This window comes from Lipophrys pholis, assembly GCF_963383615.2.
Source record: "Lipophrys pholis genome assembly, chromosome: 2".
Lineage (NCBI taxonomy): Eukaryota > Metazoa > Chordata > Actinopteri > Blenniiformes > Blenniidae > Lipophrys > Lipophrys pholis.
Window position 1 is genome coordinate 34,363,808 of NC_137636.1, and position 15,659 is coordinate 34,379,466.

Genomic DNA, 15,659 nt, shown 5'->3' on the forward strand with positions numbered 1-15,659 from the left:
CAATTGAACTATTGAGTCTTAGGAATAAGCAGACCATTGACCTTGGTTCCCAGGCAGATAACGCCATGCTGGAGAAGGGAGTGAGGGAATCTTATCTAGTGGAAAGCAAGCTGGAGAAGGAAGTAAATCAAGAAGTCGCTAATTTAAAGCCGGGAAGATGTAAAGCCTGGTACTATTATGAGATCACAAATCTTCCCGGGACAGAACAATAGAGATGTGTTCAATTTCGGTAAAAACAACTTGTGGCATCCACACCATATGTGCAGGGAGGGGTGAAAGAAATGTTTATAAGCCAATGTTTTTGGGCACTCGGGGCTCTTCCACTCTGATGCCTGGTCCTCCCGGACAGTCTGATGGTTGAGCCCGAGATCTCGCTGTATTCCATGTATTCTGCCTGAAGGTAATTATCAATAAACCCATTGTGAACAATATCTTTCTGTTCCTTCATCAATTTAAAGAACACATTAATGACTGCATTTCCTTCAATCTCCTGAAACTTGAGCAGAGTGAAAACAAGACGAACTGACTCCTCTTCAATAGAAACTGCTTTCTTCTTCTGGTGGCTGATCTCAGGTCCAGCGAACGACCTGCACCATCTGATGACTCATTCTTCTAGTTATTCTACTTTTTCTAGCAGGCAAGTATCCTTAGATCCAATCATCACTTTGACAAGGAAAGTCCATCTCGAACAGCAGCGTGAAAACAACTGACGGTTCAACCCAGAGAGGTCATCACCACCAGACCAACAAGAGAATGTTACAGTCCAGTAGGTGGCGATAGAGTCCAGTGGATGGTGTTTACAGATTCCCATGTATGGGTGGTGTTTACAGATTCCCATCTACAGGTGATGTTACAGAGTCCAGTAGGTGGTGTTAGATTCCACTGGATGGGTGGTGTTAGAGTCCAGTTAGTGGAGTTACATAGTCTCGTTGGTGATGTTTACAGATTCCCATGTATGGGTGGTGTTTACAAATTCCCATCTACAGGTGATGTTACAGAGTCCAGTAGGTGGTGTTAGAGTCCAGTAGATGGTGTTAGATTCCATTGGATGGGTGGTGTTAGAGTCCAGTTAGTGGAGTTACATAGTCTCGTTGGTGGTATTTACAGAGTCCAGTGTACAGGTGGTGTTAGAGTCCAGTAAGTGTAGTTTGAGATTCCAGTCGACAGGTGGTGTTACTGAGTCCAGTGGATGGTGTTTACAGAGTCCAGTGAACGGGCAGTGTTAGAATCCAGTGGGTGGCAGACCACAACACACAGAAAACCACTGACACATGATGAAGCAACGATACAATGAAACATCTACACACTCAACAATTGTCCATTAAAAACTGTGTACCAGAAGTTTTATCAGTGAACCTGCCTGATATAAAGATTTCTAGAAATACAAACAACTCTATGAAGCAGATCTTTTTATTTCTAAAAAAAAAGAAGGAAACAGGAGATAACAGTGTTTTATTTATTTGTAGGAAATATGTCAATCTGCAGTAAAAAAAAAAATACAAAACAGAGTTACTGGTAACTAACATTTCTAATACACAGGACTACACAGAATTACAAAAAACTACATAGAACTACAGTGTGCGTGAGTGTTCAGGAGGGGACCCAGACGTTGCCGTGTGTGTCGGGGGCCTGGTTGTAGGGAATGTTCCAGATCCAAGGCTGATCTGAAAGGTTGGAAAGAAAAAGATTGATCGTTTTGATCAGAGGATTCCAGGACAGTGAAGGAAACTTGAAGTTAAAACCATCTGGAGAAGTTGGGCTAACATTTCGATTGATTTTGGGACTCAGCCAGCAGGGGGGCGATCACAACACTAGCCGAGCTTTAATGAAGCCAAAATATCCATACTTCTGTTTCACTTCATGGAGGTTTACATGATACTCTTGGATAAACACGAGGCTTTCTACTCAGAGTTAAAGATATTCATGTGCTGTTTACTGCTGGCTGGCAGTACTCCTCTTCTTCCAGCTGTGATCAGTGACGAACATATAAAAAGTAAACGCTCCTCATGCCGGGGCAGTGATGTCTGGAGACAGCTCGTCTCAGTGTCTTTTTAACAGCAATAATCTGACATATGAATGCTTCTGACTGTTCTGTCATGATAGAAGCTCAGTGACCCTCACACAGAGCAGCCTGGTTTGACCTGGACACGTGTCACACTTCACTACTTCCACTGGCTCTGGTCTTCATTTGGTATTTTAAAGTAGAACTCACCAACATAAGAGCATTATGTTTCCTCTGCTGAATCAAAATCACAGTGGAACTTCAAGTACACACACACACACACACACACACACACACACACACACACACACACACACACACACACACACACACACACACACACACACACACACACACACACACACACACACACACACACACACACACACACACACACACACACACACACACACACACACACACACACACACACACACACACACACGTCAGGGCACCTTTAGGAGAGTAGCAGGTCGGAGGGAGGTCAAAGGGCACAGGAAATCCAGTCGAGGACGAGGACACAGGAAAAGGATGTGAGTCTATGGGGAAGCTCTTTAAGTCCTGTAAGAGAAGACAACCAGCACAGTGACACACTGTAGGACGGACTGATTAATGGAATGACTGACTGAACGACTGTAGGACTGACTGACTGAGTGAGTGTAGGACTGACTGAGTGTAGGACTGACTGAAAGACTGTTGGACTGACTGATTGACTGACTGTAGGACTGACCGACTGTAAAGGCTGTTTTATGCTTGACGCGTGCCATTTATATTACACGCGGCTTCCGCTCCCAAACTGCAGGGGGCACTGCATCGCAAACACACTTCCACCGCAGTATTAAATTAGAGCAGAAGAAGTAGACCTCTTCGACACCAGCAGGTGATCCTGCAAGTGGAGAGCGGACCAGAGCATGCAACTATTGTTTTGAATTAAATCTTCCCTCTGTTGGAGTCTGACACTGAAGCAAATTGGCATCTATGAATCAAATCTTGTGTTTTCAGTGTGGAAGTGCAGCTTTATGCTTTTTGTGTCTATAAAACCAAGTCTTCAGTCCTCCTCCTCTTCAGCTCTGCCTGTTTTTTCACACGTCTCCCTTCGTGTAGCCAGAAAAATCTTACGGCGCACAGACTGGTGACGGCCACGTGAACAGGTCCACATGGAGGTACACGGAGCCGTGTGGAGTTTGCGGGCGCGTCAAGCATTAAACAGTCTTAAGACTGACTGACTGACTGAACGACTGACTGTAGGACTGAAAGACTGAACGACTGTAGGACTGACTGAACATCTGACTGACTGTAAGACTGACAGACTGACTGTAAAATGTACAGATTGAACGACTGTAGGACCGACAGACTAAACGACAGTAGGACTGACTGACTGATTGTAGGACTGACTGACTGGCTGGCTGAAGGACGGACTGACAGCCTTACAAATGCAGAGGGAACAAACAAGACTCCCAGCTCGTACGACCGGACCATCATCTGAGTCTGGTTCTTCTCCAGAGCGCCCCACGCTGCCTTTGACAGGTTAGCACTGAAACACACCACAGGACATCGTCACGCACGCACGCACGCACGCACGCACGCACGCACGCACGCACGCACGCACGCACGCACGCACGCACGCACGCACGCACGCACGCACGCACGCACGCACGCACGCACGCACGCACGCACGCACACACACACACACACACACACACACACACACACACACACACACACACACACACACACACACCTGGTGACCAGGAACCAGGCCAGCTGAGTGAAATCTGGAGACGCCCTCATGTATGTCTTGATATGTGGCATGGCGTGACTCCTCCCCGTGCAATTCGCCTTCCAGCGGCTGAGAAAACACACACACACACACACACACACACACACACACACACACACACACACACACACACACACACACACACACACACACACACACACACACACACACACACACACACACACACACACACACACACACACACACACACACACACACACACACACACAAATGTAATGTTACACCATGGCCTTGCTGTTTCCAGCTGTGAATGCAGAACTCCACGGTTAAAGCCATCATATTCAGAATGGACGTGACACCCACAGGGAGTGATGGGCAGTCTGTCTACAAGTGAGCCACTTGTTGTACAATAGACCATTAGTGGCCATCATTTACAGCAGTATGAGGGTAAGACAGGTTTTCACTGGTATCTGGGAATCTAGCATTAGCATGCTGTGGTGTGGCTGCATCAGAAAGATCCAACACATCAGCACACACAGCAGCCTGTGAACACTCCAGGTCCATGACGTAGTCCATGTTAGCAGGGGTCTCAAACTCAGCCTGCGCCGCAGCCCTGCATGTTTTCCATGTCTCCCTGCTTCCACACAGTTGATTGCAATGAGCAGCTCGTTTTCTGGCTTTGTGCTGAATGTGGTGATGAACCATCAGGACAATCAGGGGAGGGAGACATGGAAAACATGCAGGGCTGTGGCTCTCGAGGATCTGAGTTTGAGACCTCTGTGTTAAAGTGTGTTTAACTGGACTGTCAGCCTGACTGAGCCTCCTGAACTGCTGCCACACGTGGCTCTCTGTGGACACATGACACTGGGAAGGGGAATTAACGACAACAACAACAACAACAACAACAAAGGGGCTTGAAAAAAAAATAAACAGCAAAAAATCCCTACAGGACTGACGACAGGGTGGAACTGATAGAATAGCGTCAATGGATAGAAACAGCTGGTTAAATAAGCTACACAAGATAATAAGAGTGAAATATGGCTAAAATAGGCTCGAACACTCAAAACAACTAAATACTGGTTAATGAAAGTTTAACCTGTTAATCCAGTTACAACGGCTCTAAGCAGTAACAGTGGTCAGTGTTCTTACATTTCACAACATATTCCAGATCTGACACAGTACATAAACTTGCGTTAGCTTTATTTTGAAGTCTGAAAATATTTAGATGGAAAATGGGTAAAAGTGTGTTTGTGTTTATTCTGAAGCTGTCAGCAGTTTGGAGTGTGTGTAGTCGTGAACTCACTGGAAGTATTGGTGCAGCCAGAGCTGTTTCTGAGCCGTCTGGATGCTGTAGGGGAGGGAGCCTCCGGCTGCAGAGACACACACACACACACACACACACACACACACACACACACACACACACACACACACACACACACACACACACACACACACACACACACACACACACACACACACACACACACACACACACACACACACACACACACACAGCTGGCCAGTTAGATAAGACACACACTCCTGCACATGTCCATTTGTGTGTGTGTCAGCACTTTTTGATCTGTACATGCGTATTTAGATCTGTATGTATGCAACTCAATGTGTGTGTGTGTAATTCAAATGGTATGTAAACACAGTGTGTGTGTGTGTGTGTGTGTGTGTGTTTCACCTCTAAATCAGCTGGACTTTGCTCTTAGTGACACTATATTTGTCTGTGTCTCAGGTGTTCTTTGCCCTGAGCTCAGACTGAAGGCTCTTCCTGTCGGGCTTTGTACAGAAAATATGAATCCTTGAAAAGGGCGAGACATTACTGACCTGGGTAACCTTCTAAACTCGTCCTCACGTCTTCCACTGATGGATACAGCTAGAAAATAAAAGCTTCATTGTTACTGAGACCACAAGTCGTCACTTCAGACTGTAACATACTTAATAATTTATACACAGAAATATAGAATTTCTTTCTTCTGCTGTCATCACACACATTCAGTTGCCTTCCAGACCTGTGGAGACTGGTCAGTAGACTGGTCAGGTTTCAAACTGTGTGAGGATGATGAAGTGACATTAAGAACAAACCCTGTTTATCTCGCTGGGGATCTGGCTCCCTTCACATTCCCCTCTTCCTCCACTACAACCCAGAAAGTCTGAGCGAGCAGCCAGCAAACCACATCATTTACACCAAATGTGAGTGAGAAGAACCCACCAGGAGCATGGGGGGGTCTGAGCCAGGAGAAGACCTGCCCAGGGTGCCCAGGCTGCGCTGGAACTCCCCCTCCAACCACTTGCTCTTATCCAGTCCCAGGGAGCCGATGCTGGAAAACTGGCCAATCACAGGCCACTTCTCCTCGCCGGGAACAGAGTCCGTGTGCTGGCACAGCAGCTGCAAACAGCAGAACCAGGGGGCGCCGCTGAGGCATTCTTCTTTTGGTGAGCAGGAGAGACCTCAGGGTGTAGTACTCACCTTGCGGAGCCTCAGGTGCCCCCAGCGCTCCATATCTGCCCCCACGTACCTCCCCGGGGTGGATGCCACCAGAAACACCCTGAAACAGAGCGTGATGAAAGGTAACCGCACCGCAGGAGGGTCAGATCTCCGCCCCCCTCTGGGTTTACCTGGTCTCAGACAGGTCATGCTCTGAGACTCTCTGGATCCAGTCCTGGAGGTCTGGGGCTCGGTACGAGGACAGGTACTCCAGCAGGTCCCTCTTAAAGAAGGTAGGCGACTCGCCTGCGCTCGCACCGCATCCCGCCGGTAACCGTGGAAACAACGGGCTCATCCACATCCTGCACACAGCAGCGCAGGCCTGTTGACTGCGGTCTCTCTCTGGAGCACCAGACCCGGGTCCTACAGGGCTGCGCTGCAGACCTACCCCTGGGTCTTCTGGTACCAGTCTGCTCGGATCAGGTTGGAGGTCAGGATGACGACTCTGAAGCCTTCCTCGTACCACAGCAGCATCATTTTCCTGGAAGGAGCAGACCAGAGTCTCAGCCCACACCAGACCTCTGGGTCCTGGTCTAGCAGGAGACTCTCAGGACTTCGGCTGAACCGGAGACCCCTCTGGAGGTTCAGAGGACCGCCACATCCACAGCATCACATCACCGCCAACACGCGCCTCGGTTCATCGGTTATTTCTACACTTATAGTATCTGAAATAACCCGGTTCAAAACTAAAGCAGGACGTGGTCTCACTTCTTTAACATAACAACCAAGTACACATTAAAACAATTTAATTCTGCAGGTGTAATTTACCGTGGACAAATGAAAAATAATCAGGAGTAAAAGTAAATAATTACATTGACTCTGTACCAAAAGTATTGGTTAGTTTACTTGTACTTTTTTACTATGTTACTTAAATAACATAATGCAAAATATACATCACAACATGGAATAATACAAATTTAACCTAAATTGATCTACCAGTACACACAACACAGAGAAACTGTTTTCTGTGCAAAGCCCATCATTTTAAATACTACTTAATGATGCCTGGTGAAAAAACACCTTCATACACACTGCAGTTACTATGAATTGAGGCCCGCATGACAGATGGGGCACGTATTTTAACACAACAGACTCAATTTTAACTCATAATTCATATTACCTACAAATAGATTGGAAGTAATTCATTTCAGTGGGTCAGCGGAAGTCAACGGCCAATAAAGTAACTTGAATATTCTTTTTAAAAAACTCACCATTAATGAGGATTCTTCCTACAGTAAAGCAAGCTGCTAACGAAGCACAGTTCTTAGCGAGATACTCCAAACATCACATGAGCCAAACTTCTCCTCAACATTAGGAAAGCTTTACACACGTCAACTAATATTAAAGCAGGCACATTATTTCATGACAAGGCAGTGAAGTACTGAAAAAACAGAAAACTTACCATGAAGATTGTTATCACGCACTTTTCCCTCCCAGATGTTGACTTCTTCTCATTCCTCCCTGTATTCCAGCACCTTTTTTATGTTGTTTCGGAGGAGCATTGCTGGTCGAAGATGTAATATCAGAGTCTGTCACCAGACTAGTTTTGATTCTCACGGTAATACGGGACCTTTTCAGCTCAATATGGGACGCGTACTTTTGTTTGCGAATACGGGACGATTCCGTTTTTCAAGGGACGGTTGGCAACCCTAAACCGAGTTAAATAGACCGATGTCCAGATGACGTGATTTAGTTCATACTTCATGGAGCTCTTACACAGAGGCTGTCGAGCCACGTGTCTGTAGAGCTGCGGGTAATAAATCCCCAATAAAGATTGTAAAGATCCAGAAAAGCTTACGTGTGGTGAGTTCCAAACGCGATGTCCAGCGGGGCCTGTCGGAACACAGATCACAGATGGACGTGATTGAAAAGCAGCAGAGCCGAGGCTGGAGTCCCGCCCCTCCAGGTGAGCAGACCCTACCTGGCACAGGCGAACATGTGGAAAAGGCTGAGCTTGCTGGACCAGACGGGCTTTGGCCTCTCTCTTATCTCCGTGGACGATCAGAACTGGACGATCCCTGAAAAGCCAAACAACATCTGCAGGTACTGCCATCCTCTCGTTTCCTAACATCTGACTGGGTTGAGTTGCAGCGTCACGTCCGCAGACGTTGGCGTGTGAGAGTCGGAACGCGACGCAGCAGAACTGACCTGAACTCTGAAGGGTACTGCTCAACCATCCAGGCAATGTCGAAGCAGTAGTTGAACTATGGAGGAAAATAATCATTGTGTCAATGAGCTTGAGAAGTGTTAAGCGATCATAATGTAAATTACACCCAGCAGCTATGTTTGTGTCTCTGCATGCTAAAAACTAGAATGATTGTGAGGATCCATATAGTTTGATAGCACAGCACACTGGACCCTCTCGCTGGCACCAAACAAGGATTGAAGAGTCACCTGGACAGATTCTTTCAGGGTCCCGAACAGCGGAGAGAGGATGTCTGTGGGGAGGAGAGAAGTTATTGCCATTCAATCCAACCTTATTTATAGAGCAACAAACCACACAGCCACCTCAGGGTGCATTCAGAGAGAAAACACAACCGTCCAACTTCTTGATGGAAGTGGCCACCAACACGACAAACGTCACACTTTAGACCAGCAGTGATTATTCAGACTTATTATTCATACTAATCTGTCTGGAGCTCATTGAGCCCAGTGGATTCTAACATTTAGTCAATAACAGAGTTTGTTTTAGTAACTGAACTACCATCACTAAGAATTGCAGCTAAATTCAATATAAAATCTATACTAGTGACTGATTATCATGTTCTGTCTGCTCCTACTGGACCTCTACAGGTTGCCTACAGGTCTGGTCAGGGAGTCTGGTGTGTGTGGGGGGTCTGGTTCTGCAGGTTTCTCCTCTGAATCTGGTTCTGCAGGTTTCTCCTACTTTGAACCTGGTTCTGCATGTTTCTCCTCTGAATCTGGTTCTGCAGGTTTCTCCTCCTTTGAGCCTGGTTCTGCATGTTTCTCCTCCTTTGAGCCTGGTTCTGCACGTTTCTCCTGAGTCTGGTCCTGCAGGTTTCTCCTCCTTTGAGCCTGGTTCTGCATTTTTCTCCTCCTTTGAGCCTGGTTCTGCACGTTTCTCCTGAGTCTGGTCCTGCAGGTTTCTCCTCCTTTGAGCCTGGTTCTGCATGTTTCTCCTCTGTGCCTGGTTCTGCACGTTTCTCCTCTGAGTCTGGTTCTGCAGGTTTCTCTTCCTTTGAGTCTGGTTCTGCATGTTTCTCCTCTGAATCTCGTTCTGCACGTTTCTCCTCTGAGTCTGGTTCTGCAGGGTTCTCCTCCTTTGAGCCTGGTTCTGCATGTTTCTCCTCTGAATCTGTTTTTTTGTTTTTAATCCTGTGGTTTGGTTACAGGATAGGGGAGGATAAACGTTGCTGTTCAGACTCTACATGTATTATTTTCTTTTTGCCAGTAGACAGGAGATCAGGCTTACTTCTCCATATCACTGCTTACATCCTGATCAATCTTTCTCCATTCATTATCTGTCATTCAGTCATTTTCCAGCTCTGCAGCTCTCAGGTCTCTCAGGACGTCTCCATCCCCAGATCAGCTGCTGTCCATAGGAATCCATGTACAGATACGACTGATCACTTAAATCCTAAAACAAAAGACTACACGTTTTATTTCACATCCTCACAAATCATATTCGAGACGAGATTATTTCTTTAGTCCCCAAAACTTTCTGCAGTCCGTCCAAACCTGCTGCTCAGACCCTATTGCCCAGTCAGACCATGACCCCCCCCCCCCCCGCCGGTAAATGTTCATTTATACATCAACCAAATATGTAATATTCCTAGAACCCCCACTTGGAGATTCTACACGTCATTTTTGAACAATGACTCTTTCTGCACCTTTGTCTGGAACCACCATCACTATTCTGGCTGGAAAACAAAACCACCTATTTCCACCGCCGTGACCTGGGATGCTGCTAAAGCTTCTCCTGCCATGACCTGGGATGCTGCTAAAGCTTCTCCTCTAACGCCTCACTTCTTCCAGTTCTCAGCAGAAAAACATTACAGAGGAAAGCAGAAAGCACCTGGAGAAGGACGTGATCAGGCTGGAGCAAACACATAAACAATCACCCACATCAGCAAGCTTAAGGACGCTTGTAGCCGCTAGGACTGAACTTACATATCGACCATACTTTGTCATGCCCAGAAGTTATTACTCTACTCTGTACTCAGAAATATTATGAAGATGGGAATAAGTCCTGTCGCCTGCTGACACCAAGTAAAAAGCCAAAGCAGTGATCGCTCCAGTAACACAATATCAACACAGAATGGGGACGTCTCTTGTGACCCAGCGGTTTTCAATAATAGATTTCAGGACTTCTCAGGACGTCTTTGAACAGTGCAGAGAAGGCTGATTCCGATATCGCCTCATATTTGAACGACGTTCCCTCACCCGCAATCTAAGAGGGCCGTTCCAGTCTAGAGACCGGAGGTCTGGGCCACAATTCAATCAATGCCAAACAGGAAGTGTGCAGACAGGTTCCCATTGGAATTTTATTGAAAGTTTTGACCAGAGATTCAGCCAATTCTTATGCCTGCCATTAACAACCACCCCCTGGAGGTACGCCTCCATCACAGTGAGGCAGCTTGGCAACATATTTTGGATGGATGTGCTGGACAAAAGCACCACATTTTTTTCACATACTGACATTTTTGAAATCCAATATGGCGGGCATAGCCTATTAGAGGGAGGTGGTTCCTATCAAAAATCAATAGTTGGGACCCAGGCCAGTATGTAAAAAAAAAAAAATTGGTGCTTTTGTCCAGCATGTCCACATCCAGCTGCTAAGCTGCCTGACTATTAGTCTTATCTTGGAAAAGGACAAACAAAAACCTAAAGCAGGCCTATTAGTCTCCTCAGTGTGGACCATTAAACTGTTGCAAAGGTTTTGACCCGGAGACTGGAGAATATTCTCCCCAAAATATTAAACCCTGATCAGACCGGATTTGTAAAATCAAAATGTGGCACAGACGATGTCCGCCGTGCCCCTAATGCTGACTCAGCTTTAATAGTCTCCCTTGACGCTGAAAAGGCCTTCGACCGAGTGGAATGCGCTTTTTGGTTTCTGGTATTTTGAACAGTTTGGCCTCGGCACTAACTTCATTAACATGATTAAAGCCCTCTACTCCAGCCCAACAGCCACGGTGAACAATGGTTTCTGGTGTGCAGGAGCTGCAGACAGCGGTGCCCCCTCTCACCCTCACTATATTATTACGCTGGGTAACAAAACAAATGGTTTGTAAATTCCAGCAGATCTACTCCACAGCTGTTGACCGCCACAGGAAGTTCCCTGGCGCCTGGAATCTGTTCTAAATGTCACATCAGACGTACCTCGGATGTGCAGCGCTCCACGGTTGTAGCTCTGGTCTAACCCCGTCACCTTGTTCAGGTAGAAGCGGTAGGTGTCGTTCAGACTGGGGAGGCGCGACTCAAAGAAGTCCTTGGGCTCATCCAAGTAGTAGAGGCGGCCATGGGGGCTGGGGGGCCGCTCCTTCTCCACCTTCAGCCTCTTGGCTTTGGGAGTTGGAGCTGCTCTCTTTGGTGGGTTTGGTGGGACACTCTTCACCTCCTCATCATCATCACCCTCACTGTCTGACAGCATCCAGCCACCATCTGAAGCCTCCTTCTTCCGCTTCCCGGCTGGAGACGCTCTGGACTCCACCTCTGGTTTCACCTGCCAGGACTCCACCTCTGGTTTCACCTGCCGGGACTCCACCTCTGGTTTCACCTGACGGGACTCCACCTCTGGTTTCACCTGCCGGGACTCCACCTTTGGTTTCACCTGACGGGACTCCACCTCTGGTTTCACCTGCACCGGGGCTCGGGCTCCTGCTGCTGGGGGCGGACGAGGGGACTCCAAACTGTTCATCCCCGATGGAGGAAGGCCAGCATCCTGGTCATCGTCACTGCTGGAGATGTCCCACTTCCCATGTTGACTGTCCTGAGACATGCCTGAGCAGGAGCAAGAGGAGGAAGCGTGATGAAGATCAGCTGCACTCTGCAGAGCGCTGACGTTTCACATCACGGACACATGAACTGGTTTGTGTCACTTTGCTGCCTTTATGTCAACTTCCACTTCCTGTCAGAGCCTTGGCTCTAATGGTGGAGAGGAGGAAGAGGAGTGAAGATGATGAAGAGGAGATGAGATGATGAAGAGGAGAGATGATAAAGAGTAAACTCAGATGATGAAGAGGAGTGAAGATGACGAAGAGTTAAGATGTTGAAGAAGAGTAAAGATGATGAAGAGTGAAGATGATGAAGAAGAGAGGGAATGATGAAGAGTTAAGATGATGAAGAGGAGTGAAGGTGATGAAGAGTTAAGATGTTGAAGAAGAGTAAAGATGATGAAGAGTGAAGATGATGAAGAAGAGAGGGGATGATGAAGAGTTAAGATGATGAAGAGGAGTGACGATGAACAAGAAGAGTAAAGATGATGAAGGAGTGAAGATGAAGAGAGGAGATGATGTAGAAGGGAGGAGATGATGAAGAGTGAAGATGAAGGTGTGTTCACGCTCCGCAGTGTTGAAACGGCTCGAGGTGTGTGAAGAGATCAAAGTTTACCGAGTCAGAGGCGCTGCAAGATCACTCTGTTACACACACACACATACACACACTTCAGTGTTTCCATTCGTCAAACTTCACAACAACAGCGACACACACGATGAACAGGAGAGTAACGAGCGACACTGTTCGGTTGGAAACTGCGTCCTTGTCAAAGGTTCCGCCTCGAGACGGTTCCTGCCAGGAGGCATCAGCGCCTCCTGGTGCCCATTGTCTGTAACACACATACTGGAGACAGGAGCCACATGCTGAGCAGTCTGCTCTGCTGTGATCAGTTTAATCGATCAGATTAAAAAACCACCCGAAAAAGCAGATGGTGTTAAATGTGTGTGATTATAATGACGGAATGTCCGGCTCACTGTGTGGTGAGGTAATCAGGTTCAACTTCCTCCAGTATAGTTATTTTTTAATGCACATAAACAGAAATGTGTTCAGAATTGATCAAATGTATCCAGGTTTGTTAATATTTATAAATGTTTAGATATGATCATATTAATGACTGAAAATCTAAGAGCTTAAAAAAGCACACAGTTTATTTTGCACTTCTGGAATCCATCTTTCGTGGCTCAGTGGTAGAGTCGGTAGTCCAATAACCGGAGGGTTGGAGGTCCGAATCCCACTCTATCCAAGTCATTGTCGTTGTCAAGGCACTTTACCCACATTGCCTTGTATGAATGGGTATGAATGGTGCATGAATGTTGGTGGTGGTCGGAGGGGCCGTTGTCATGCCTCTGTCAGTATGCCCCAGGGCAGCTGTGGCTACACTGTAGATTACCACCACTCGTGTGACTGGTGTGAATGAATAATGGTTTCTGTACGCACTTTGAGTCAGCTTGAAAAAAGCACTATATAAATCCAAGCCATTATTATCGTTATTATTCGTGAACATTGGTGAACAAAGGTGTGCAGTAGTGAGCAGTACAGTAGTGAATAGAGGTGAACAGTACAATAGTGAACAGTACCGTAGTGTACAGTACAGTAGTTAACAGTAAAGTAGTGTAAAGTAGTCCACACTCCTGAATAGTACTAAAGTGTACTGTAGCATGCAGTAGTGAACAGAACAGTGGTGAACCGCGCAGTAGTGTACAGTGGTGAACAGTGCGGTAGTGAACAGTGGTGAACAGTACAGTGGTGAGCAGTAAAGTACTGAACAGTATGGTAGTGTGCAGTGGTGTGCGGTAGTGGACAGTAGTGGGCAGTAGTGTACAGTACAGTAGTGAACAGCACAGTAACGTGCAGTAGTGAACAGTACAGTCGCGCACAGAAGTGAACAGTACTGTACTGTACTGTACAATAGTAAACAGTACAGTAGTGTGAAGTACCATACAGTGGTGTGAAGTACTGTAGTGAATGCAAGTTTACAGTAGTGAAAAGTGCAATAGTGAACAGTACAGTAGCGCAGACGTGAACAACACAGTAGTCAACTGTACAGTAGTGTGAAGTACTGTACAGTAGTGAATAGTACAGTAGTGAATGCTAGTTTACAGTAGTAAATGATAGTTTACAGTAGTGAACAGTAGTGTACAGCAGTGAACAGCGCAATAGTGAACAGCAGTGTACAGTAGTGGTAAACAGTACAGTAGTGTATAGTAGTTAACAGTCGTGTACAGTAGTGAACAGTACAGTAGTTAACAGCAGTGTATAGTAGTAAAGAGTACAGTAGTGAACAGTAGTGCACGGTAGTTAACAGCAGTGCACAGTAGTGAACAGTACAGTCGTTAACTTTAGTTAACAGCAGTATACATTAGTGAACAGTAGTGTACAGAAGTGAATGGTACAGTAAAGTAGTGTACAGTCATGAACAGTGAATTTCTTCCAGGGTGCATGATGTATTCAGTGTCTCCATCTGAGTGCAAACACTGTTCATCAAGTCAATGGTGCATTTTGCGTTATTTTGGTGAAAGTTTGTTTATGTGTGTGAATTGTGTTTCTGTTTTTGTGATATAACACTACCGAGGGACACATGAGAGACATATGATTTCTCTGAAATCTGTTTCCCAGAACACTGTGGCGGCTGGTCAATATAGTGCTGTTTGAAAATATACCTGATTTCCCATATTTTTTTCCTCCTAAACTCAGACTAACTGTCCTTTCAATTAAATCAACCCCAAAATTCATACATTTTCTGAAAAAGGATTAATAAAGCATCTGCTTGTATTTGTTTTAATAAAAGAGCCTTATCTCTATTCACAAGCTGTTTAAAAGTACTATAATTTTCACCACTAGGGGGCTCTCTCAATCTAAAAAGATTGTTGTAATGTGGTTTAAAAAGCACTTTATTGTATATGAACTTAACTTTGGCTGAAATTGAGAAGCACCACCTAAGATATTTAGCACCACCACCACCAGAACATAAGAGCTTTTCCCCTGGACAGGTGAAGACAGGTTGACCTGGGCAGGTGATCAATCCGGCAGCCGGATACATCCGGTACCTACACTGGCAGTGATGCTTCTCTTCCACACTAGTGGTTGTCAGCAGCCGGCCGGACGGCGGTCGGACTGCGTAGTGAATCCGGAGTGAATCCGTCAGTCTGTTGTCATCAGGTTGACTGGTCAGAGCAGAAGATTTCATTTACACTGTTACGGCCCTTGGGTTGAAAGAACAAGATGCTGGAGTCTCGGCTGATGCTTCTCAATGCCCTTTTTATTTCGATGTTGAGCATAGCTGAGCACCGTGAAAACTACAAGACAATACAAAATACAAGTTATTTAATTTAAAGCAATTCATAAACATACTTTATTTAATCATTTCAATTTCGTAAAAACCAGACACAAGTAACTGTCAATCTTCAATATTGTACCATTTATTAAACCTTAATATTAAAGAAATAAACAGAGTAAAT

At 46.0% G+C, this 15,659-nt stretch overlaps 1 protein-coding gene across 2 annotated transcripts; it reads right to left on the minus strand.

Annotated features, from left to right (window-relative positions):
- Nucleotides 1–1,396: 1,396 nt before the first annotated feature.
- tdp1 (tyrosyl-DNA phosphodiesterase 1) lies at nucleotides 1,397–12,951 on the minus strand. 2 transcript variants are annotated; one of them, XM_080491716.1, is made up of 16 exons: nucleotides 12,817–12,943; nucleotides 11,587–12,207; nucleotides 8,638–8,681; nucleotides 8,392–8,447; nucleotides 8,165–8,261; nucleotides 8,042–8,076; nucleotides 6,632–6,724; nucleotides 6,375–6,545; nucleotides 6,226–6,304; nucleotides 5,968–6,144; nucleotides 5,583–5,631; nucleotides 5,047–5,113; nucleotides 3,744–3,851; nucleotides 3,434–3,536; nucleotides 2,458–2,563; nucleotides 1,397–1,664 (listed from the first exon to the last, which is right to left on the minus strand). In XM_080491716.1, the coding sequence occupies exons 2-16, from the start codon at nucleotides 12,203–12,205 to the stop codon at nucleotides 1,591–1,593; spliced, it is 1,878 nt and encodes a 625-aa protein (XP_080347842.1). In that variant the 5' UTR covers nucleotides 12,206–12,207; nucleotides 12,817–12,943; the 3' UTR covers nucleotides 1,397–1,590. The 2 variants fall into 2 exon arrangements, 1 of the variants encoding a protein (XP_080347842.1); XR_013936474.1 differs by lacking the exon at nucleotides 3,434–3,536 and having other exon boundaries at nucleotides 1,437–1,664; nucleotides 12,817–12,951.
- Between the last annotated feature and the right edge of the window lie 2,708 nt (nucleotides 12,952–15,659).